General features: G+C 34.0%; 1 protein-coding gene across 1 annotated transcript; it reads right to left on the minus strand.

Moving 5' to 3' along the window:
- Positions 1-5961: 5961 nt before the first annotated feature.
- On the minus strand, positions 5962-7694 carry LOC126970461 (uncharacterized). The gene has a single exon (XM_050816363.1). It carries the CDS (start codon positions 7565-7567, stop codon positions 6368-6370), a length of 1200 nt encoding a protein of 399 aa, XP_050672320.1. The 5' UTR covers positions 7568-7694; the 3' UTR covers positions 5962-6367.
- Between the last annotated feature and the right edge of the window lie 19477 nt (positions 7695-27171).

Genomic DNA, 27171 nt, shown 5'->3' on the forward strand with positions numbered 1-27171 from the left:
TATTTTTGTGGGTTTGCCTATATAATATTAAATCACTGTTATATAGTATAATATCTAGCTAATAAGTGACTTCACGTGCTGTTAATTTTATGAAATAAAAAAATAAAAAAAATAACCCAGAGCGGTATGGTACATCCACAGCCAAGGTCTCTTTGACCCTTTGTCATTGCTTAGAGAAGTGGGCTTCCTTTGCATCTCTTAGCGCATTTGTCAATCGGCTATCCTTATTACGATGGACGAGGGCAGCGCAGGAGCAATCGTCATGGAGATCTTTGGGGGAGGCTTTTGTCCAGCTGTGGACGTCTTCCGGCTGATGATGATATTATTTATTATTTTAGTATTATAAGCCTTATAAGCTGCTAAGTTACAATCAATTTTTGCCTTCAAATCCGATTTTCTTGCCTCGCGCAGGTTATTTAGTAGCTTAATGCCGGATATAGAGAATCGCGACACAAAAATGTATACACTTTTATAATAAAGTCCCAGCCACTGTTCAGGTATTATCTATAAATAAATTTAAATGTTTTATAAAAAAAATGGCTCTGTTATTACTCCACAGCTGAATATCTAAGTGATCGGACAGCCTGGGACTAGATTATGATTATTGTATAGCGATAGAAATGACTGTACAATATTGTATATTTTTATTGAAAAGAGCGCAAAAAAAGAATGCTGGGAGAGTTTCTTGCTCCGCTTCTTCTCTCTCAGAGCGCCATTTGTTTCCGAAGCGGTAGTAGTATCCTAGTATATTAGAAATGACATTATAAAGAATTCTAAAGGAATCAATTTTGAGAAAATTTATGCCTTTTTTATGCCAAATCTTCAAGCAACACAAACGTTGGTATCGCATCTCTAGTGTTCCAGATGTAACTGATAGTATTTTTAAGATACCGGACTCAAAGGGCCCATTGAGTGTATGTATCTCATAAACCACAATTGCTAAACAGCTGAAATTTTGGCATGATAATTTATAATAAGTAATAGATAAGAATAAAAAACAAAAACGCGGATTCTAAGTAGCTACCATGGAACCAAATCTCTTACAAAAGTATTTAAAATATTGTACAAGTCTTATTTTATATAGTACGACGGTACGGAACTTTTCGTGTCAGACTCTGCCTCACACTTCACCATTTGCCAGACATTTACGCTCATCTCTACGGCGCAGCTAGATTTCAAATCTATTAAATTATTAAGAATATTATTTAAAAATAAGTTGAGTATATTCTATATGCTTTCATAAACTTTTTCAATCCTCAGACAAACGCAACCTTATGACTAAAAAAACAAAATCTATAGAATTCACCTTCGCATAAACCATAAAGATTATAAACGTCATCCTAATCTGAACACGTGGATGTTGAAAAGTGCTTTTTGAATTTTGTTCGTTAGTTCAGTAGTTCCCTAAAGGCAAGTCCATTTTTTGCCGGTTCCCATGAACCCTGTGACAATAGCTTCGACCTCGCTGAAAGACTCTACCGAAGATCCACGCAAGAATAAATATAACGCAACAATAGGGTAGCGCTTCTATGACTAAGTTTTTGTGAACTACGAATCGTATGTTTTGATACTTGAATAGTATTTGTAACATTTTGCTTAGTATTTTAGAGATTTTTTAGTTTTCTTATATTTAAGTTGATAATTACTGGCTTATATATTAATCTATACTTTTCTGTTTTTAATAGCATCGACCATAATTATCGTCTCAACTAGGGACTTCAATTTCGATTTTTTGCAACTCGATTAAGGTGTACCATACTCTTTTCTGGTACAATAATTACTAAATAATGGTGCTATAATTGTTCTACAATGTACTATAATGGTCAGTAATACATATTATCACAAAATTCATAGGTTTCAACCACCTCGTCGCTTGATATTTTTGTGTCCATATAATAAGACTTTACTGCAATAATATAATATGGTGCCACGCAGGTCGGATTTATTGTGAGATGAGTAACTAAAGAAATCATCACTAAAGAATCGCACGATACTAAGTTCGTTAGGCTATTGTTTTGTCATGGAGAGGGGCTTTATCAGGAAGGAGGGGTTGGTATTTTACTATCGGGTAAACTTTATACTGGTTTTAAACAACTAATTTTTATATTATTGTTAACATTTATTATTGGCAAAAAAATCTTAATAAAATAATTAAAGTATCAAAACTAGTTAGGCCGACATAAAGAAATCTAACAACAAAGCCATAGTGTCCCATAACGGATTTTTTTCAACGAGTATCGATCAGGATTTCTTCCTTATTTACAGATTGCTAAGCACATTCCGTTAGGCTAAGCAAATATTAATTTCCCACGCATATGCGTATACGGTGCTATCTATTCTGTCCATGCCATGCATGAACTATACTATAAATTAGCATATTTTTTTATAAATTATCACAATTTTAATTTGATACAAGAAAGTTTATTCCATAGTTTGGTAGTAAGGAGAATAATCTATACTAATATATAAAGCTGCAGTGTTTGTTTGTTTGTTTGTTTGTTTGTTTGATTGTTTGTTTGTTTGTTTGTTTGTTTGTTTGTTTGTTTGTTTGTTTGTTTGTTTGTTTGTTTGTTTGAACGCGCTAATCTCTGGTACTACTGGTCCGATTTGAATGATTCTTTCAGTGTTGGGTAGTGCATTTATCGAGGAAGGCTATAGGCTATATGTTTTTTTTTTCAAAATTAGGGATCCGTAATAAAATTGCTATTTTGTAACACAAGGTGTAAAATCGAAAACCTATTTTTGCGTGCGCTGCAAAAACTATTGACAATAGAACAAAATGATGTACAGGCTATAATATAGGCAATATTTTATTACTTATAAAACTATCGCGTGAATTATACTTTATATGGCAAAACAACGTTTGCCGGGTCAGCTAGTATATTAGAAAACTGCATTGGCATCAAGGCCATACATTCAGGAAATTGGGTCACCTGGTGTTAAGTGATCACCGCCGCCCACACTCTCCTGCAACACCAGAGGAATCACAAGAGCGTTGCCGGCCTTTAAGGAAGGTGTACGCGCTTTTCTTGAAGGTACCCATGTCAAAATATGTATTTGCAATTAAGGAAAATATCAAAATTAGTCATCATTTTCATCTCTTCTGTCGGAAGCTGCTGTACAAAGGACTCCCTCATAGATCACCATGACAATCTGTTCAGAATTGCCCTTATCCAACCTACTCCGGCGTTCTTGACCAGATAGTCGGTCCATCTTGTGGAACCAACACTACGTCTTCCGGTACGTGGTCGCCATTCGAGGACTTTACTGTCCCAACGACCATCTGTCCGTCGAGCTATGTGGCCTTTGGGCACTGACACTTCAGTTTTGCAACCATTGAGGCTATGTCATTGACTTTAGTTCTCCTACGGATCTCCTCATTTCGAACGTAGCCCTCTCCATTGCCCTCTGAGCTACCATTAGCTGCCTTATTGGGCCCATATTTAGCGACCACGTCTGCGTTCCGTATGCAATCACTGGCAACACACACTGGTTAAAAACCTTCAGACATACGAAGCTTCCAGAATGCATCTAAAACGTAGAACAAACTGACAATTATATGTTTAAGCAGCTGTCTAAACTACTTTGTTATGATCGAAGTAAGTACTTAGAACAAAATAGTTCCAAACTATTAACAGTATTTCATCATTGTTAATACTATATTCATTCGCCTGTGACTAATACTAATCATAAGGAACAGTGCCTGACGAATGGAGCGGAAAATATTTAAATGGAAGCTAGAATAGGGTTCAACGTATTAGACCCGTAAAATATTACCTTTTATTAACAAAAAATAATCGAAAATAAGATTCCTGCACCCGGAAACAGAACGCAGGCGAGACGAAGGAACGAATGGAATTTACAAATATTGGAATATTTGACATTCTACTTTGTGCCACGTTTGTAACGATGAAACCGATTTTTTTGTACCCATCTTGTGACCACAACTGTTACCATTCCTTAAAATATAAATAAGAACTCACACTGACTTTAAAAACATTAATAAAAAGAGTATCTTAAATAAAAATATACATTCTATAGACTAGTACTTTGTGAAATATAAGGCTAACTCGAAACATAATGGAGTCATAGTTACAAATATATTATTTGTAAATTTTAAATTCCTTATCTTAAAACACCTCTGTGTCACATCACAAGTTTAATTAAAGTAAGTAACGCAATATTTTAAAATATAAATATTGTTTTTACCAAAGTATAACAAAATGTTTTTGGTGTTTGTTTTTTTATTATTATAATAAAAGATAGTCTATGAATACATCACATTTTTTATAGAATAATCAATAAAATAGAAAAATGCGTGAATGCGTCAAAAAAATGAAATACTTAATGCAAGTCATAATAAAAAAAGACTTATGGCAAGCTAGCATATGCTATATAACGAATACCACTAAATCTAAGACATCAGCTTCCCCACTAATTGATAAATCAATTAATGCAAAATATACAGTAAACTGAATTGATAATTATTTTGCTAGCATTAGAAAAATCCTAGCCAAAAAATCAAACAGCATTGTCAGGCCTTTGACCGACACTATTGACAATAACAAGACTTCCTACTTTCAAATGCAATGCGTAATAGTTTTGAAAACACTGACCTGTATAAATACCACTGGACGGACTGTTCCATATGTTTGACAGTAATTTTTTGTGTCTATTTGAAGCGCCACTTGGAACTAAGCGCCCAGAGAACTAATTTTGACGCATAAGACAAATGACTGCAAAGTAACGTACAATACTCTGAAGTATTTTTACATTTCGAATTAGTTTCGTCTGTTTTACGTGTAATTTATAACTTCAAGAATCAACGTAATAAAGTACAGAAATATTTTTAGTAAATAGTTTCCCACCATCTACGTTGTCCACTAGGTTATCATCACTAGTTCCAGTACCGCTGACTCTCGCTACATGGCCAACAGCGCCAAAATGGCGAATATCAAACAGGCACAAAAGCACTTTGACAGCCGCCAGTCCAGTGGTATATAGTAAAGGTCAGTGTATGAAAACGTTTAGGTAAAAGTATAGGTACTTATTATGTAAAAGTATATTATGCATCCATCTCTGTTTAATTCATCTAAATGAAACCAGAAATATGACGGTTGCATTTGAGCTTAAACTCGATCCAAAACTTGTAATGAACCGTTTGCTCCCTCGAAATATTTTTTACTGCATGGGGTAACGGCGGCGCATTATAATCATAATAGCAACTTCGTTGTACCGTTAACGGCATTTGTGCCCAACTCGACGAGATTCAATCAAAAATTTTAAATCACGTATTCGTTTAGTTACTACATGATTGTCAAATAATCTCTATTTAATTTATAGTATAAAGTTATGAGTTGTCGTGAAATTTACAGAGTTGAGTAATGATATTACAATTTGTAAATATTAAGCTTTTAGAGCATTTATTTTATAAGTTAATTCTAAGAGATCAGAGAGGCCCAGAAATACTGAAACTTGGATGAGTTAAATAATTAAATAAAGGCAAAACTAACAACGTATTATTTATTTTAATCTCTATCACACAGCGGTGAGCGAAAAAGAACCATAAATTAAATGGCACTCTTGTTTGCCGTTCTATACAATTAAAAAGAAATACACAAATTTGAAAAAAGAAATCCTTTTTCAGACAATTCAAAAGTTCAAATACTGAACAAAATTGTTGTGTCGGTTACCTGATTACGAATCATATTATTAAAACGAAAGACTTTTATGCTGCGATAAACTTTACACTAATTATACCAAACTGTCGCGCCGGTACTCCAACAAAGGCTTAAAAGTGGGTCATTTGATGTTGAACAATTTGCTGAATTAACATAAGGGTTTTGTCTCAATGGGGTTCGTTCAAAGATGTGTTGTTAATGACGCTATTAAGGTTATCAGATTACTAAAAAACCTATTTAAATACAAGAGGGACGTCTGCCACAAAAAATAAATTAGTAGTTTTTTACAGAATGCATTTATTTAATTCATTATTACTAATCTAAAATCACATCGTTTCCACAAAGGCACATATTAAGGTACTACATACATTTAACAAAAATTTGGTGCCATAAGTAACTTTACAATAATTATAACACGATTACCTATACAATTATACATAGTTGATATTTTCATATTCAAATTAAATCTATAAATAAATTTTATTACATGCAATGAAGTGGACGCAATAGACGCAATTATCACTGTGTATTATACCAATGACCGTTACTAAACACCTTGCGTTTGCGTCGAACATCGACTTTGGCACTGACAGCTGTATGTTTCAACCACATACTTACAATTACAACTGATATTTACAGCACAAATACAATATTTATATTTAAGAAATTTACTTCTAACACATTTACTAAGACTTTTTATTTTTAGAAATTAAAAAAGCCTGTCGAGTTTTTTCTTGCCACCATTTGAGAGTTTCTTCAAACTGTTCGCGATCTTCAGGAGTCACTTGTATTTCGGGGATTTCTTTTTTTAATTCCACGTCATGGTATCTTTCTTCTTCAAGATAAGGCACTTCTTCTTTGAACTTATATTCATTGTGATTTAAAATCAAATCAGGATTAATACAATCTAATTGTAATGCAGACTCTTCCTCATAAGTTGTTTGAATCCTTTGATGTATTGTATCTACGTATTTGGCTTCGAATTCACTATCACTCATAGCTACTTTGGGGTCAGTACAATAATTTTGTTCTGGGATAACCGTAAAATGTTCAGCTGCATTTGGAAACTGAAAGTGGCTTTCCAGCAGGTGGTGATGATTGATTTCTTCTTGATGGAGAAGATCTGAGGAAGGTGTCATAGGTTGTCCATCATCTTCATCGTATAACCTTGGAGTTGGCACTGGGTGTAAACCATCAGATACTGGCATGTCTATATAATGGTGTGCCGAAATTTGATTTATTGTACAGCCTTGTTCATCTTCTTCAACATCATCCTCATCCACTGCAGGAGAATTCATGGAAAAGTAACTTCTTTCTTGACTATTCTCTCGCGGTGATGATGAAGCAGGCGAGGGAAACGATTCCATTGAAGGCCTGGAATAATTTTCTTTGTCAGCATGTCCAATGTTAAGTAAACTTTCCAGATTTCGTATGTATTCTACGGCCATTCGTAGAGTCTCGACTTTGCTTAGTTTTTTATTCGGTCCTCTGTTTGAGTTTGCGTTCTCGAATTCTGCCGCTACTTCTTCCGGTATATGCCGTCTAAGAGCAGCAAAGCCATCATTTACTTGACGAACTCTATTCCTTTCCCGCGCATTTCGTCGCGCCACTGCTATGGGTGTTGGATTTCGCGAGACTTCTTCGGGTGCAGTTTCACGGTACTTTGGGCGTTTAGCTAATGAGCTTGTATTTCCATCCAAAGAATGCACTAATGAAGATACTGACACTGTGTTTGGGGATTGAATTTTTGGTTTCTTTCTCACTATTATGATTTCACGTCTCACATTTTCGTTATTTGTAATATTCACTGAATTATTCACAGTTTCCTGAAGCACTTGAGATTTCAGCGGTGAATTTCTGAACACTACAACACCAATAGAACTCATTTTATTGCGGTGTTGTACTAATTTAACATGATATATTTCCTCGATTCTAATTAGTTCCAGTTGGTTGGGTATTAATCACTACTAGCTAGGTATGACTTGGTGGTAGGAATGTTTAGGTGGCGTCAGAGCGCCGTCCGTCGCGGGAATGGCGCGTGCCGTTGGATCGCACCTGGGGTGGCTCGCGGCTCACGGGGGGATCAATAGGGGTAGGTACTTACATTTGCTAGTTGCACACATGCTCTTTCTAAGGGCGGATTGGGGCATCGTTACTGTTCAACACGTATTTTAGAAGTACCCAAATCACTGTAAGATTTTTAGACAAATGTTTGAACATTGAAATTACAAACATTATTATGGAAGATCTAGAAACGTAAAATATTTATTAATTTGACTTATTCATAAATTTTGACCGTATAAAATACTGTATTTATTGTTTATATCTATTTTAAATATATATTCTATTAAGTCTAAGTATTATTTTAAGTCTGAAATACGTGCTTGATATAAATATCGAAACCTCGATAAAATACAGCAGTCGTATTTAGGAATCATTATATTATTTTCTAGTAGTTTTAAATTACCTGGTATATAATTCAGTACCGTTTCTTTTTACATTGACATAAATATAAAGGAGTTGAGCTACAACGATGATCCAACGAGCATTTTCATATGAGTTATATTATTTTTAAGGGGTGTCGCACCCAATACAGCTGCGCATGTGTGAGTGATCCACACATTCAACCCGGAATTATTCTAACTACATGTTGATATGAAGTAACGGGCCAAAAACCGTTCGCGTGTTTCTATAGAACTTTAATGCGCCCGCACAAAAGTTCATGAGTATTTCTGATAAATATAAATAAAATTGATTGAATAAGTACATAAATACATTTTTATTTTACTTTGAGTTAACATAATTTTCCTAAAGTATTCGTATATTTAATAAAACTTGCCTAGATTATTATAATATAATTATTAAGAAAATAAGTACATTTTATTGTGGCTTTGATTAGATTGTAATAAAATTAATTAACGAAAATTTTATGCACTCCGAAAATGATCACGTTTGTCTACCTACAAGTTATATCCATCAACGGCAATGAGAGATTTTTCTTAATCGCAACACTGAATATTATTAATTACTATCTGTGTGTGTTTGTGGATGTCTATATGTGTGTGTTTGTGTGTATTCACTATTCACCCACGCCGGGCCACCTGCATCGCCTAATGTTCACCGACGGCACGCGCCGGCTTGGTCCTTTGTCCGATTTCTATAAGAGATACCTATGATAGTTTATAGTGCATTGCTTTTTTTTTAAATACACAGTAATCGTAAAATATGGGATCTTTATTATATTCGTTTATGGAGATTTTCTTATGTAGGTATGTATAAGCAAATAAATAATTAAATTCCTTATAAAAACCGACTCCAAGTTAACGTTTCATTTCTTTTGAAATTAGTGCCAAGTAGAAGATACCTACATAATTAATTGGTTGATAAATTGGCTGCATTATTACAAATATTAAAAAAAATATCTCAAACTTAACACCTTCAAAATGATTGTTAAAAAATGACAATATTATGCTTTCTAGAGTCTGGCTTGGTTAGAAATGACCAACCTAATTGGACACTAAGAAAAGATGCCAATGATAATTTAAATTTCAAATAAAGAACTCCTTGTCAAGCTGTCGCTTGTGTCATTTGCTTGTCCAATTTGGCGCCAACTTAAAAAGAGTTTTTTATCTTACTGAAAAAAAAAAACAAAAAAAAACTACCTAAAATTATTTATTCCTTTCTACGTTTGTAGAAAGAACAATATTGTAAAAATCTTGCAAAGATGGCTTTGACAATTAATTATTGAATATTAACGAATACGGCTGTATGGGCTTGAACCCTTTGCCTGTGCTAATAATGGACGAAGAAACCAAAAAAAAATTAACGAATGTCGCAACGTCAAAAATTCTGAAAACTTTTATGTTTAGATGTCATTGTGTGTGTAACCAGCCTAGCGAAACTCTTCAAGAAAAAAGCGATTTACTTGATTGTATCATTATAAGATTGACGGATGACGGCTATACTTTTGTAAAAAACGGGGATAGCCGAAACCCACTACGTTTTAAGCAACTGTTTGCTTTTAAATTTAGCCGAAATAAACTTCGTCGCCAATCGCCATACTGTAACTATTACTATTTAAAACTAATGTCAAATCACTGCATGTTTCACACTAAACTAAATTTCAGTTTTTAATTAAAAGGCTTTGCGATCACTGCTGCCAAAACTGTCTTGCAACACAGAAATCGCGAGAGTGTTGCCCACATTTATGGTAGCTGTAAAAATTTTGTTTTTTGAAGATAGCCATGTCGTATTGTCTTGGAATCACAAACATAAGACTCGTCCTCCATTATGGGTGTTTAGAATAAAAAAGATGTTTACCAGTGGGAGGCTCCATCGCACAGGAAGCCGGCTCGATTATTGGTACCACAACGGCGCCTATTTCTGCCGTGAAGCAGTAATTTATAAACATTACTGAGTTTCAGTCTGAAGGGCGCCGTAGCTAGTGAAACTACTGGGCAAATGAGACTTAACATCTTATGTCACAAGGTGGCGAGCGCAATAATTGTAGTGCCGCTCAGAATTCTTGGGTTATTCAAGAATCCTGAGCAGAACTGCTATGTAATAGGTAGGGCGTATCAATTACCATCAACTGAACGTCCTGATCATTCCTTATTTTTATAAAATAGATATAATTTCTACTTTATAGGATATCTAAGCGCCTGTGTATTGCGTATAGCAAAATGCACGTACATAACTTGACAATGTAGCAAGTGAAGGAGATATTAATAGGGTAATGATTTTTTTACTAAATTAATCGTATTATTAACAACCAGTTGGTAATCAAGTAAGTTAAGAAGTAATTACCCTTAATTAAGGGAACAACAGGGTATCTATAGTGGCTTCTAGAGATATTAAAGATACCATACACTAATGCTAAAAGAAAAGCGGATTTGTAATTCCAAGCCATATTTAAATACATCCTGTAATTCAAGCTTGGTTTTTTTCGGAGCCAATCCTCTCAGTAAGGTGATTCTCGCCATCTTGCCAACATGTGGTATGCGATCCCCAGAGTCTAAGATATGGAGCTATATTTAGTTCACCATATGTTAATGGTGCCCTTAAAGGTGTAGCAAATCGGAACTTGGAATCGCATGTGTCTTTCTAAGTAAAGTCAAAACAAAGTCAACCCTTTTGAAGTTGTTACAAACTATTAGTAGCTGTTGTGACATTCCGTAAGTATCTTTTATTAAAATTATAATAAAATAATGAATTTTTTCATTGATTGATTGAACGTTCTTGTAACGAATGCTATACATAATGAATATGTGTCTGCGTAATATTTTCTTGTCTTATTTGCAGAATGTCTTTTCTATGATTTTCTTTACTTATTACTTTTCTATAAAATATATTTATTTTGTTATGTTCATTAGAAGAGTGCGTACACCTTCTAAAGGGCCGGAAGCACTCCAGTAATTCCTTTGGTGTTGCAAGAGAGATACGGCGGCGGTAATCATTTACCATCATATGACCAGTTTGCTCATCTCTGGAAAATAGAACATTAGCTAGCACTGTTCATCGTCACATAAAAAAACCTTCACTAAAGAATTTAACCTCATATAATGTCAAAAATCTGCCAGAGCATAGAGTTGTGGTGAGAAAGTAAATCAAAATTTACATGGTATAAACGTGGTTGAGAAATAATAGATATAGCTACCTTACAACCATCCATTGTAATTGCTAAAATTAAAAAAAGTAAAATTTTTATAATTTTTACAATCCCAATAATACTTATAATTAATAAAATGACTTTTCCACAATTTTTATTTTAAATATTAAGCTTAAAACATCAATAATCGTAATCAGAATACAGTTCTGTATTCTTCATTTCACTACCTTCAAATCAAACCCTCCATTTATCAACATATCAATGTCTTCGCTAAACAAGATCATTAGCAAAATGAAGTGAATAAAAAAACTAGTAACCTGTGCATTCATAATTCGGTCGGGAACAGCTGTGTTTTGTATAGGTACCTACAAACGATTTAACCTATCTCAATGCACGCCACAAATAGTCGACCTATTGAGTAATTCCCCAGGTAGACGCATTTCTAATAAGAATAAAGGAAGACCTTCAACTTGAAACTAAGCTAAGGTCACGAATACAAAAGACGGGGAGGTGGCTTAAGTTGCATCTAGACGGCTAGACCAAGCAAGGCATTGAGAACGTAAGTAAAGGGGAGTTGTAAAGACTTTATATCCGGCTTATACTCAACACTGATTTTGACCGAAAATACGAGTTTAACTATAAGTAATACAAACTTGTTATAAAGTATAAGACGTCTTAGTAATGAATTGATGAAGCTTATATACTTAGTAACGCTTTGCTGGTAAAATATTGTAGGAATTAAATTTCCTATTAGAAATTATTTACCTCATAAGAAGCTACTGTTTAGGAAGTTGACTCAAAAATATTGTTTTTATTGTAATTTGTGTTTGGCATACGTCTCGGTACATGAGATACAGCTCGTTGAGATTACATCATTTATGTAGCTAGCCTTAGATTAGGGATTGGTCTCCGCTGCGTTACAACTAGATATAGCACTACCTAAGAACAAAAGCTTCTATCTATCTAGCTATCTATATCTAAGAATCTAGTTGGAGAGTTTTTAATCTATAATGTAAGGTGCTAGCTGCTATTATGTCTGTCGCGATGAATAATACTCACATTTACTATACATTCCGGGGATCCATTTTCAATAGCATTAGAAACATTTTTGATATAATCGTTTTGATTGTTTTGGAAAATTTGTTTATCACCAATTTATCTACTATCCTTTAGGTGTACAATATGTTTATCATTTAGTATTTTATCTTTATTAATATTATGCAGGTAGAAAATAAGTTTATTTTTGTTTAAATCAATATTTTTGTATATGATTGCCAGTATCATGCCACTAACCATTTGCACTGGTATAATATTTAGTGATATATGTATTTTTAATACAAAAGCCGTGATAGGTATTTTATGATAAAACAGAGCAAACCTAGAAATCAAGATTAAGTTTGCATTATTTTTGTCCGTTCCTTGCTTCTCGCGTACTTAATATCTGGGACAAGAACTACAATAATAGCATCCAGTGCGCTTTCAAATTGTGGTCCAGACATAAAACGCTTTTCAAATTCATTGTTTCTCGCCAGACGGGACGCTCAGTGTTGCCCCTTCCCTTCCTCTTCTGCATTCGTTTTCAATGAAGTTCCTAAAAATTACTACTGTACAAGTGCGTTCAAATCGTTATTGCTATTCGATTATGTTCTTTAGCTCATCAAGAATAGGATTCAAGCACGTAGTTGCTAGGGGCTTGTTTATTTTGCGCGTAAGCTTCCATCGAGTCTGGTTGTTCCTTTCAATTATTTCGTACTTTTCTATAGTGAAACCGTTACTTGCAAAGTTCGCACCAGAAAACATACAGAGAACGATCTGTGGGAATTATTTAACTCTTTCTTTGTGAGTATTCTTTGGATATTTTTTGGCTTTTATGAATAATTTAATACTATTTATAACACTGAATCGTAATATTCTGTGTACTTTTTTTCATATAGTTGCGTACTGATAGAATTATAATTTCAGTTATTAACTGCAACGGCCTAGATCTTGTTTTAAGAATAAAGTACATGGTTAGGCCTTCAAAATTTGGTGTTAGAGGAGTTCCAAGAAATTTATTGATAGACAGAATTAAGAACGACACATTTCTGCACTCTATGGCGAAGAAACTTGAAGTGCTACGCGAAGGTAGAAAATGAAATTACAATACTTTGGCTGTGAGCCGACAAATTCATCATACAGGAAAATATTCAAGGATAACGGAGATAAAGTTAAAGTGGAAGTTTGGCTAATGGCTAAGAAACCTAAGACAGTGGTTGGGCTTCAGCTCTAGGTGTCTTTTCCTTGTGTGTTTAAAGTCGAAATAGGAATAATGATCATCATCATCGCTGAGGACACGGCGCATAAGGACGAAGAAAAATGGATAAAATTAGCAGTACAATATACAGATTGTACTTAATTTTACTAAAGCCACTAAAGGAGTTCACACGTTGCAATTAACCAAATTTGAAGTAAACAAATGAAAATTCTTCCAGATTTATCTACGAAATATTCAGATTTGGCTGTATCGTTTGATAAATTGATTTAGATTATTTTACAACTTCAAGGGAGCGTAAACGTACATTTTTGACAGACTGCCAGGCGGGAAACAAAGATACCATACGAAGATTCCTCTCTTATCCAAATATTGTGAGTTTGCTTAAGTGTTTTCCTAAGATTTGTGTTCAATCAATTCGACACGTGTTTCGCCTCTACACGAGGCATCCTCATGAGATTATGACTCACAAATGCTGGCACGAGACTTATAACTCACAACATTTGGATAATTATGGATTTCCGCAAAATAACAACTAATTCAATAAAGATTCCTCTTTTCCTTAAAAGTTGCAAAACTCTATCAATGGCTTACGTTAACTTAAGTTAACAATTTTCATTTGTCAATGTGTGCCATCACGGAACAGAAGAAACTAGTGCTAGTTTAATGTTCAAATTACTAAGGAGCTTATCCAATTCGTGGCTGACAGTATTCGATCAACAGAACTTGACAACATCAGTTACAGGGTTACTTTAACTGACTTTAACAATGGATTCTCTTTCCTTTACTATATTTCATACTTTACATACATATATATTGTAAATCTTTGGTTTGACCGCAATAAACATTGACTACTGTTTTGCTCTAGTTTTTGTAATATTTACGTTGCAAATATTAGATCATTTATACGTCTACATAGACTGTGACAGCTATACCAACACAAAGTGACATAGAAATCGAGAACGTAAGACGGAGCTTATCATATGCGAGCGTTCCGATATGAGATTATCAAATAAAATTGAAAGTATAATTACAATTATGAAAATTATATTTACACTGTGTAGAAATCCTCTTTATATAAGAGGAGGTCTAGAAGTTGTTCTATCTTGGGAATTTGTTTGCGTCACGATTACTATATATTTTCAAGTTTTTGTTATGAAAATAAAGGACGAGACGAGCAGGACGTTCAGCTGATGGTAATTGATATGCCCTGTCTATTACAATGTAGTGCCGCTCAGGATTCTTGAAAAACCCAAAAATTCTGAGCGGCACTACAACTGCGCTCGTTGCCTTGAGACATAAGATGTTAAGTCTCATTTGCCCTGTAATTTCACTAGCTACGGCACCCTTCAGACCGAAACACAGAAATAGGCGCCGTTGTGGTACCCTTAACCTAGCCGGCATCCTGTGCAAATGAGCCTCCCACTGGTGAAGTCAGATCGTAAAAATCATGTTAATTTGATCTGAAATTAATACTATAATATGTTGCGTAAACAACAACAAACTTTCTCTTTCTTAAATCTTAATATTTATGTATGTCATATATATTTATGTATGTTTAAGTAAGTATATTGTATTAAATATATTGTTGTCTTGCAACCCATAACACAGGCTATATTATGTGCCTAATTTGGGGCAAGATAATTTGTATTAAAAGTGTATCAATATTATTATTATGATTTATTTTTATAATTTTTCTCAGCCTTTCGCTGGTTTTATTATTATTATTAATGAACGGATTTTAATGTGAATTACTTCATGGAGTGTAGTTTAGTCTAACTGGAGAGATAGGATAGTCTTCATTTCGATTTGGGACTCTATAATTATTTTTATTTCCAGTATTTGTTTTGCACGGACATATTTACTTTGAGAGAATTTATTGACGCACGGTGTGACAGTTCTGCTGTGAAACAATTTCATTATAACAACAGGGAGCATATTATACGAAATAATTCTTGATTTTATGAAATATTATTGACAAAATCATAAGAAACAGAATTTTATTTATTACTAGCTGACCCAGCAAACGTTGTATTGCCGTTATTAAAATCGTGATACAAAAGTAACTGTTGATCGTAGATGGGTGAAAATTTTATGTGTTTTTTTAATGCTGACTCATAATCAAGGAAAATTAAAAAAAAATGTCAAAAAAATATAAATAAAAATTATCGTTGACCACCCCTAACATTTTGGGAGATGAAAAATAGATGTTCACCGATTCACAGACCTACCCAATATGCGCTCAAAATTTCATGAGAATCGGTCAAGCCGTTTCGAATGAGTTTAACTACAAACACCGGGACATGAGAATTTTATATATTAGATGTGCAGAACAGCGTCTGTCGGGTCAGCTAGTCATATATAAGGATAGACCCACCGGAGACCCTAAAAGTGTTCTTTAGAATAAAACAATGAGAACCCTAAAAAGTACAGTTACATTAACATGAAACAAACATCAGACAGATGTTCCAAATGATTTGGAACTAACACGGATTTGATTTTTTCTTTCTTTACATGTTGGAGTGTATTAATAAAAGAAGATGCATGATTGTGTATTGTTACGTCCAAAATACACACACATATGTGTGCTAAGTATTCGTTGCGTTCCTTGCTATCGTAACTGTTGTTTATAACCAAAGTGAGTTTTTTATTATGAGCAGGACGTTTAGCTGATGGTAATTGATACATAAATAAGCCTCAGGATTCTTGTACAACCAAAAATTATGAGCGGCACTACAATTGCGCTAGTCACCTTGAGACATAAGATGTTAAGTCTCATTTGCCCTGAAATTTCACTATCTACGGTCTGTCCATAATCTCTTGCTTTGTACATCTGTTTATAAAACTTCCTTTTTTAACAAATCAATTACTGTGCACACTATAAGCCTATGGAATTCTCTTTCCACTGAAATCACAAAGGCTCAAACTCTCCAATCTTTCAAAACAATGTTCCTTAATTATTATCACTGTTACAAATTCATTAGTTTATTTCTTATTATTATTAACTGTATGTTTAAATTATATGTATATTGATAACACCACCTACAGTTATTTTATCAACTAAAACTATTTCAGTACATGTTGCTTAGAAGAAATCACACTAAAGCGATTCTATTCTCGTTTTTTGTTGTGTTTATTTTTTTTTTGGTGTTAAATAAATATATCAATCATTAAGGCATTATTGTTTATGTCACAAAATAAAAAGTTCATTAAGAAATCCGTAGGAGATTATTACAGTTTTTTTTAGTTCAACAGTTATGATTTCTCGTGAATGATTTTAAAAGTATATTTTATTTAACATGTAACTATTACCTACAATAAAGCCATTTAAAAAATAAAAATATCTAAACTTTAATATTTATTTATAGTAACGAAGTAGAAACGTGTTAGTTGTTAGACTTGTTAGTTTGGTAAGATTAGGCTGTTGTTAAGGGTGATTTGATGTTTTGTTATTTCCCTCAACAATAGTCTGCAAAATGACGAAGCGTAATTGGTTCAAATTAACATGAGCTTCCGTCAATTTGGTGCGTGTCATAGAAAAACAAACATCAACTGGACCCTAGTATCATATTACACTACTTAAACTGTCGTCAGTCACCACCCACACGGCTCCTTTTCGTTTTTTACCAATCAACTTAAACAACTAAATAGATTTCCTGTTAGAAAAACAAACACTCCCGTTTATGAACTCTAAAATTTAGCCAAATGCCTCGTTGCGGGTGAATGAAGGTTTTCGGATGACTCTTGATCTCACAGCGACGCTTCCGTTTTGTGGTCGATATTACACCCGCCATCATAGTCTCATAGATGACAAAGTTGTCTATGATTGATGCTTTGATGTATCAAGTTTTTGATATCACGTTGTGTGGTCGACCTTTCCCACATAAATTTACGCTACTTACGTTAAAACAGAAAAGTTTATCTGTTCATCTGTGGCGTTTATAACTTTATAGTTGAATATCAAATTTACAAGAGGTTTTGAGGGAAATTGAGCTGACGATGCGTAGGCAGCGATTTTAATCGGTGATCTTCTGTAGAAATTGATTTTTCGGATCAGTGATTGTTAGTGTGTAGTTAATATCAACTGCTTGAATTAATACGACTATCATATTAAAGGGTGAGGTATCAACTCCAAAATCTATGACATCTGCAAATAAATGAGCGCTTTCTTGAGGTCAATAATATATTTGTTTGTTTATTTTTATTTTTTTTGGTGTAAAAATGCTTGTGTAAAAAACCGTTCTTATTCGAAGTACTTACTAACTAGGGCCCTTGATTGCCCATTTATATTTCTGCTACTTCTGCTAATTATGCCTGAGGGATATAAGTTGAGCAGCATAATTCAGAATGAGTTGTCAAATCATGTATTTTTTTAATTTCTACAAGAATAAAGCACACTCGTTTAACTTTAAAAAAAACTGATCAAGTGCGAGACTAGTTTACTTTGGATCATAAAAAACATAACAGTGTACTTTTTAAAACTTTAGTAGATGTAACATTTATTTTTAATTTGAATGGCTGCCCTTTTGTATTTAATTATCATTGTATTATTTTAAAGCACCATTACTAATATATACTCTGTCAGCCATCTTGATATTGAGGATTATAAGATAGAGCCCGCTAACAGATGGACTTTTTTTATAGAAGAGGAAGACAAACGAGGGTACGGGTCACCTTATTTTAAGTATTGACCGCCACCCACATCCTCTTTTAACGCCAGAGGAATTACAGGAGCGTTGCCGGCCTTTTAGAAAGGTTTATGACGCCCTTTTTTAAGGTACCCATGGATGATATCTTAATTTGTGAAGAAACATCTCTACGCAATTTCAAGTGCTCTAGCCGCTCACATAGCACTGGATCCCGGAAAATTCAAGCTGCTCTGCGCTGGTAAGAGTTGATACTGGGGTGCACCAGATCCCCAGATGGACTACGCTCTTAGTGATGGTTACCCTTTGGGTGCGATACCCTAAAAATTATTTATTACAATAAAACATCCATCTTAATTATTAAACACACAGGAACTGTAAAAATCCGACCATCAATTTAAGCAAGCTTTGAAGTTCAAATTTTTTGTTTAAAAAAACGTTACAAGGATCGACTAGGACTACCGTGGACACAGCGTTGATTTACGAGAAATAAAATTTTGGGATGACGTGGCGGTGCAATTAAAATATTTAAAAACCTCCCTCAGTGGGTGGTAGGCGACAGTTCTCACGGCGCTATTAAATATAATTTTATTACGTTTATGTTTTTCTCGAACTCGTGTCCTTTGGTTTATTTTGTAGTAGTTTCTTTCTTTCTTCTTACCTCAGGATGGGCAAAGACGTCGAGGCAGACCCCGAATACGATGGCGTGACGATCTGGATGCCTATAATAAGACCTGGTTGGAGCTGGCACAGCACCGCGATAAACGGAATGCAGGGAAAGTCTTTGCCTAGCAGTGGGATCCGATAGGCTGATAAAAAAATAATAAGGAAAATTTTTGCATAAAACGTGTCCCTAAATTTAACTACTACTCAGGATATTTGGATTTTAACGGCTAACTTTTTTTAGTTATTGAAAAAGAAACGTATACTTAAGGTAAGGTGTCTAATACCGCAGTGTCTGAAGATGAAGGTTTTTAACAAGTGTGTGTTGCCTTACAGTACGCAGACGTGGTCGCTAACTATGGGCCTGATAAGAAAACTCATGGTGGCTCAGAGGGCAATGGAGAGGGCTATGCTCGGATTTTCCCTGCGAGATCGAATCAGAAATGAGGAGATAACATAGCCCAAATGATTGCGAAACTGAAGTGGCAGTGGGCAGGGCATATAGTTCGACGGACAGATGGCTCTAGGATCAGTAAACTCCTCGAACGGAAACCACCTACTGGAAGACGCTCTGCACAAGATGGACCATTGATGTGGTCAAGATCACCGAAATAGGTTGGATGAAGGCAGCGCTTGTCCGATCGTCTTCGAGATCTTTGGGGAGGCCTTGCTACAGCAGTGAAAATTTTCCAGCTGAAATCATGATAATGATATTTTAGAATGTAAGAAGTGCTAAATCTTGCAGGTAAACATAAAACCAAATTGTCTCAAATAATATACATATATATCGCACTAAAACTATTTTTTTGTAGAACAGGGCAAATGAGTGTTCGGGTCCTGACGGTAAGTGATTTTAATTATCGCTACCCATACTCTATCACAACACCAGTGACTCACTGGAGCGTTGCCGGTATTTACAGGTACCAATACGCAATTTTATGTACCTAAATTCCATATATTGGTTCTTTGAAAAGCACATTTTAGATATTAGATTTTGAATTTAGAGAATTGAATCGGATTATGTTTAGATTTCAATTTGTTTTGATTCAGATTAAAAATCTCTTCGGCACACTCCCCGTTATACGTAACCTTTACAGACCATATTGAACTTAAAAAAAAAAACAATAAAATGTTACAAATGAATACAAAATGATACCATCACTATAACTAATTGTCAGCGATTCAAAGAAACCCTTTCATGCCGAAAGGAATCCATATGTCAACAGTCATAACCGCTTGATATTATCAAACGCGCATATTCTTCAAAATAAATTCTATTATTAACGATTTGTGAAATGCGTTGTCAGCATGATGCGAACGTTGTTATAGTGCAATCAAAATGTAAAGGGTATAATGGTTTTGTTTGGAGACAATGTCGCGATGAAACATCATAGTGTGTTCTCCGCATGTGGTAGAATACTTACTGTTTGGAAGCTGACACCCGCAGGAAAATGTTTGGATTAACATATTATTACAGACCGACTTAATGTTTAGGACGTTATTAATATTAACGATCTTAAAGATATGGGTTGTCTTTTTTGTGGTGGACAATGAAAGGTGAACATAACGTGGATTAAGTAGTCATTGATATGAAAATACTTTTAAGCGATTAAATCTTTGCTTTTGTTTTGACATAATATTCAATACTTCAGGGTGAGTAGACCTAGTAATAATAAAGAGTTTTAGTAGAAGGAATTAGAAAGTGATTTGATAAAGGAATGCTATTACTAATATTTTTTTTTTGAGATATTAGACTTCTAATAAGGAGAGTTCAGTCGTGTCAGTCTTCGCTATAGAAATGAGATAACAAAAAATCAAGGCAAATTTATATAGAAGCCGATGTAAAAAAATCTTTTAATAATTCTGTTAGATATCTGAAATTACTAACATCCTATGATAGACATGTTTTTTGACAGGTTCAACTTAAAATTTAGTTGCTTTCTCCTAAGTCTTTACTTACTTGAAAATAATTGCAAATGGTAAATTCATATTAACTACTAGTTCAAAAAAGAACCTCCATTCAGCGAAAATTGCGTCCATTTAATGCTTACTAATGACAAAGACATTAAGGCTTTGACATTCAGGCAACAAATTTCGGATGTGCCACGGTTTTGCTGAATAAATTTACCTTGCGAAAAATATCCGCGGTATCTGGTTCTCTTCCGTTCGTGCAAGTCAACATGGCATCAGATTTGCTATACAGGAGATAGAATTCCAGGATTTATCATGTTCTCCACCCCACCTACAATCCTGCCATAGTTCTTAACATCAATATATAAAAAAAAACAATTTTTATGTATACTCGTACTTATCATACAATGAACATATTTACCTATAGTGTTAATAAACGTTATAACAACCAAAGTTAATTTGCACACTTTGGTATTGATACCGATAATTATTATCATCATCATAATGTCAGCCGGAAGAAGTCCTCTGCTTGACAAATTCCTCTCCAAAGATCTCCACGACGATCGGTCCTGTGCTGCCCTCATCCAACGTATTCCGGCGATCTTGACCAGATCATTGGTCCATCTTGTGGGGACCTACCAACACTGCGGTTCTTCCGGTACGTGGTCCATACGTACCATTCGAGGACTTTACTGCCCTATCGGCCATCTTTCCGTCAATCTATGTGCACTGCCCACTGTCACTTCAGTTTCGCAATCATTTGGGCTATGTCAGTTTGGTTATATAGGTTCTCCTAGGGATCTCCACATTTCTGATTCGATCTCACAGGGAATCTCTGAGCATAGCCCTCTCCATTGCCCTCTGAGCGACCATGAGCTTTCTCATCAGGCCTATAGTTAGCAACCACGTCTGCATACCGATAATTATATTTTTATTAATTTACAGAAAACAATAATATGTCATGATTTTAAAAAGATTGTCTATTCATTTGGTAAATTTAATTCTTTATAAGTTCACCTACATACGCCCTGCATGTAAAAATGCGGTGCGGCCTAGTACATTTTTTACTGTCGAATTAAGGTACCCATATGTTAACTTGCATAAATAATATTCAATCTGTTATTAAAGAGCTTTCATTCGCTCAATCGGTAAGTTATTTGTATGGAATGCCGTGTTCTTCGCCGCTTAGTAGAACATTAGCAATACGGCAAGCTTAAATCATTCTGTAACGAACATGACTGTTAATCTATTGCAATAAGTCTCAAGGCGTTACACTGAAGCCGCCGCGATTGAGAGTCGGCGCTTCACAACAAGAACAATTTAATTGAATAAAATTAGCCAATAAAATGCACTTGTCGAAGTCATTACAATGGAATAGCGAGCATGTACCTCGTAAACTGTTTTATTTACTAGAACCATTCGGGAATCCAGGTACGAAGAATCAATATTGTTGAGAATTTATTTAATACAAGCAGACGCCTTCAACATTGCCTGCGTGGATTTTCCTAAGCGGTATTGCTATATTTCTGTTTATATATTATTTTGTTTCTTAAAAATATTATTGTCTGGAAGCAAAGTAAATCGTAAACATAACATAAGGTTACGACGGCATAGATTTTAAGATATGTTGTACTAACTAGGTTTTATGTTTCTTTATTACTAACAAATTATGATTATTTGTTGGTCGAAATAAAGAATTTATTATTATTATAACATAATTGAGCGGAGCTCCCACCTGGTGACTTCAATTGATTTCTGTGTTAAATTGTTTCTCGGCCATTTCTGGACCGATAAAAAAAATTTTGAACTCATAGAAAGCTTTCGACATTTTCTAGGTTATTGTCGAGACAGAATTTTGACTTGATTCAATTATTATAATTAAAAACAAACATGATATACAAATTATTCTAAATTAGCACGCGCTATTTATATTTATTTAAAAATTGAGCCCATTGATAAAATCACAATAAGTTTTAATTGTAACACTGCTTGCTATAAATCGAAAGTGATTCGACTGCCAGGTTCTTAGTTATTGATTTTGCAAATCAGCACAAGTTTCTCATGTGACCAAATAAGGCGCTAAATTCTCATGTTCAAACATGGCGCCAAATTCCAAAAGATTATTATACTGTTTATGTTTGGGTTAATTTTGTTTTATTTTTGTACACAGACCAAGTTTATCTCGCTTCGCTCAGATATACGCCGCAGCGAAGCGGTACGACGAGCGATTGCGGCATCCTAGTATCCATAATGTCCGTTAAATATATTATATAATATAATATTTTATATCTTAGTATTAGTTCTTAAGTTACACTATTAAAATGAAAAAATTATGTTTTTAGATTTATGGATATTAATTTTAAAAGTTAGTCATTATTGTGTTGGCGATGCTAATAAATAAATGAGTTAATATCAGTTCTGTAATAAGTTCCAGTTGATAATAACAATCCACAGACGAGTAAAAAAATAAGGACTCCGTGTCACCTTACATAACAGTGAGGCACCAAAACAAGCCGGTAAACGTGTAAATACACAGCCCCACGCATACATTTACACTAATACAAGCCGATCGGCCGCAATTATGAGATTTGCCATCGTCTGTGACAGATCAATTTGCGTCGCGATAAAATATTTTAAAAATGCCGTCATGCGTTGTGAAAAAGTGTTAAAACAATACTACAAAAGTATTTGTGGATATTTGATTATTTAAAGGAAAAAATTGTGTAACTGATATATCCCGTAATCGCACACACACTAGCATAACGGTGCTTCACTTGCTAATATCACGGCGCGGACTCTTTCTTTTTTTACTAGTCCGTGTAACAATCGTCAAAATATCGAGATGTCGCTATTTACAAACAAACTGTGATAAAAGACTTGGCGCAGGCTCGGATGTCCTTTGTTTTGTCGAAATGAGTTTTTTCTTCAACTGTTTTGCGACTTACCACCTGAGTGATAAATAACTTATCAGTTAACAATCTTGCGGGTAAAGAATTATAGATTGTTTAAACAATTTATTGCTGCCGCAAAACATAGGATATCCTGATAAGAGTGCTTATCCCGGCATTCTTTAGTAAATTTTGCCGAAAACATGACATTTTGTGTTCTTAGATAATGAAATTGGCTTTGGTTTTTTTGCATGGTTGCTAAATGAGCTGGGTCTTTCTTGTGTTAATCGTATCTTGATTATAAAAATCTTAGGCAACCATTTTTAAAATCATTAAGTTTGTATATTTTTTATACAATAACAAAAAAACAGCCGACTTCAAAACACTATTTCAAATCAATAAATAGAATATGCACTAAAATTAAGTTTATTCATGGACTAAGGAAAATTTGAGTGATCGTTATGACAATTTGAGTGATTGTTACGACAATCACTCAAATTTTCCTGTTCATGTGTGACACTTAGAATAGTTTGAATAAAAGCGACGGAACGAGGAATCGATGTCTGATTTCTAAGCGGTATTCAAGTTAGTAAGACACTTAGAAAATTTACTCTTGTTGACACTTTGGAAAAATATGACAAGATTGTTAAATAATTAGATAAATACAACATTGATAAGGAGTTAAGAAAGTTAAAAGATATAAGGGACAGATTGAGAAAGGATTCATTAACTTTAAACAAATCACCAAAAGAACATTATTCCCATAGTTGGAGAATCAAAATGAAGAATTTTACTGCTAAATACGAAGTAATAGTAGGTGAGTGTGAGGGCAAAGAGTTCTTCGACTATTATCAAAAGTAAGAAAAAGTATGTGATATTTATTTTAATGACAAGGTGGAACTTAAAAATGCATTGTCTCAGATAAAGTCCCACAGTGCCCATGCAAATGAGTGAACTTGTGATGTTGCCAATGTAAGACTAACAAAAATAATCCTACCCACTTTTAGTGGGAAATACACTGAATGGTCGTCAGGTGAAGCAGAGCAGTTAATTTATTAGATTGTATAAAAATACGCTATTATTTTTATACTTTTTAGTGCATATTATTTATATCTATTGTTTTGGAATCGTGTTTTTCAAGTCGGTTGTTTTTTTGTTAATTTATTTTTTAATTATTAGTGAATTTGAAGTACACTTACTAATAATTTGTCTAAATAGGTGTAGATCTACTAAATTTTTCAATGCAGTAATGAACATAGGCGCACTGCAATTTGATTACAGACAGTTAGTAATTGACACACCATTCAATCTTTTTTTTATGATAATAAGGGATGAGACGAGCAGGACGTTCAACTGATAGTGATTGATACGCCCTGCCCATTACAACGCAGTGCCGCTCAAGATTATTGAAAAATCCAAAAATTCTGAGCGGCACTACAATTACGCTCGACACCTTGAGACATAAGATGTTAAGTCTCATTTGCCCTGTAATTTCACTAGCTACGGCGCCCTTCAGATCGAAACACAGTAATCCTTACACATTACTGCTTCTCGGCAATAATAGGCGCCTATATTATTATTTATCTTAATATAAGACAGATATTTCCATAGAGTTGTGTGATGTGATAATTATTGTATACACCGATGTCAAGAAATATTAAAAAATAAACCAATATTTATTTATCCCTTTTAATAAGATTCTGCTAAATTCCGTGTTATAAGTTTAATCTTGCAATAAAAATATGTTAATAAATGCACCATTTTAGGTTAATAAAGCTATAATATTGTGACTGTTTTAAATATCTAATGAGCGTTAATGAATAATATTTCAACTCTTAATTCACTTTGTAATGTTATTGCTTGCATACGAATTGTTCTACTTATTGAGTTTTGGCGAGCACAGTTTTTGTTTGTACAAGAACATAATTGTTGCGATATATGAATGGATATTCCAAATTGTACAGTGCGCATATTAATGCAACCTTTAAAAACCCTCCGGTGGAATTTTATTACCAGTTATGGGTACACAAAGGCACCTATTTCTGCCGTGAAGCAGTAATGTGTAAGCATTATTGTGTTACGGTCGGACGCGCCGTAGTTATGTTACGGCAAATGAGACTTATCATCTTATGTCTCAAGGTGACGAGCGTCAATTGTAGTGCCAATCATAATTTTTGGGTTTCTCAAGAATCCTGAGCGGCACTCCATTGAAATGTGCAGGGCGTTATAAAAAATATAAATTAAGCATTGCTGCCACTCGATAAATTCTCAAAATTGGCACATACACCGGGACAAATCTGAAAATAGTTGTATTATACGCTCTTATTTATAGCACTCAGCTAACAGACTGTTCACACTACTTTATACTGAACTAACACTTGTGTAGTATGTATTTTAATGTACAGTATTTATATTAAATGTTATACATATAAACAAATATATTATGAATTATAGTGAATAAACGTTATTAAACGATAATCTTGCAAAACTAGGAAATTTCGCCTTTTTTGAAGGGATGTTCAATTATAGCTGTTACTTTTATAGGATTCAATAATGATGCTAATTATCTATATGCTTGTCTCTAGTTAAACAATTTCAATATAAAATAGTGCAACTTAGATTGGCTTAAGTTATCATTTGTGTATGGCGCCATTTTAATCTTAAATAATAATTTAACGTGGGCGACACAGCCTGCTAGTATTTACAAAAACCTTCGTTGTGCCTGCTACAAGCCTGGTAGAAAAAAAAAAGTGTTTCAGACTTAAAGCCCTTTGAAATTGCTTGTGTAGGAAATCCAAAAAATACTGTAAGACCATGGCCAACTGCCAAGCAAAGGCTATGAGAACACAATCAGGCGAGATTGTATTGTAAAAAAAAAGTATCAGTATCGAGTTTTAGGGTAACATGATCTTTTTTGCCGACCGTACATTCAGCACGCTTTGACGTCTTAATCCAATCAGGCAAATTAGTTATAATATTACAAATAAGGTTGTTTCTGGGTGATTTACCCTATTCCATATCTCTCGATTAACATTGGAATGATTGAGGTAGGTTTGCCGATAGGGCAATTAGTAAAATTGCCATTCCGTCTTTTGTTTATGAGATTGCTCTGGTATTTGTGTATACATATATTTGTTATATTTGCTCTTTGTCTCAAATTTGATCTCACAAAAAAATGCACAACAAGTTTGACCATTTATTTTTCTCATAAAGTCAAAAAAATGATAGTATGATAATATCAAAGCTCTAGTAAAAACATTTTAAATAGTAATAATATATTTTATTCACTTCATAATTTAAACAATTCACGAACTTATTATTATTCAAAGTTAACTTTCATTATTATAGATAACTTATTGGCTGTCATTAAACTGATTAACCCTATCGTTCCGTACTAGTAAATACTGTATCACGAAAGGATAGTTTTCATGTACAAGTTACTACATACTAATAATACCTACTACACAACATTATATATCACAGCCTTTAGATACATGCATTAAGAAGAAGCCTACATACTTAA

This window comes from Leptidea sinapis, chromosome 21 (genome assembly GCF_905404315.1).
Source record: "Leptidea sinapis chromosome 21, ilLepSina1.1, whole genome shotgun sequence".
Lineage (NCBI taxonomy): Eukaryota > Metazoa > Arthropoda > Insecta > Lepidoptera > Pieridae > Leptidea > Leptidea sinapis.

What these genes read in the sequence shown, in the direction of transcription:
- LOC126970461 (XM_050816363.1), bottom strand. Translation starts at nt 7,567, where the DNA reads ATGAGTTCTATTGGTGTTGTAGTGTTCAGAAATTCACCGCTGAAATCT.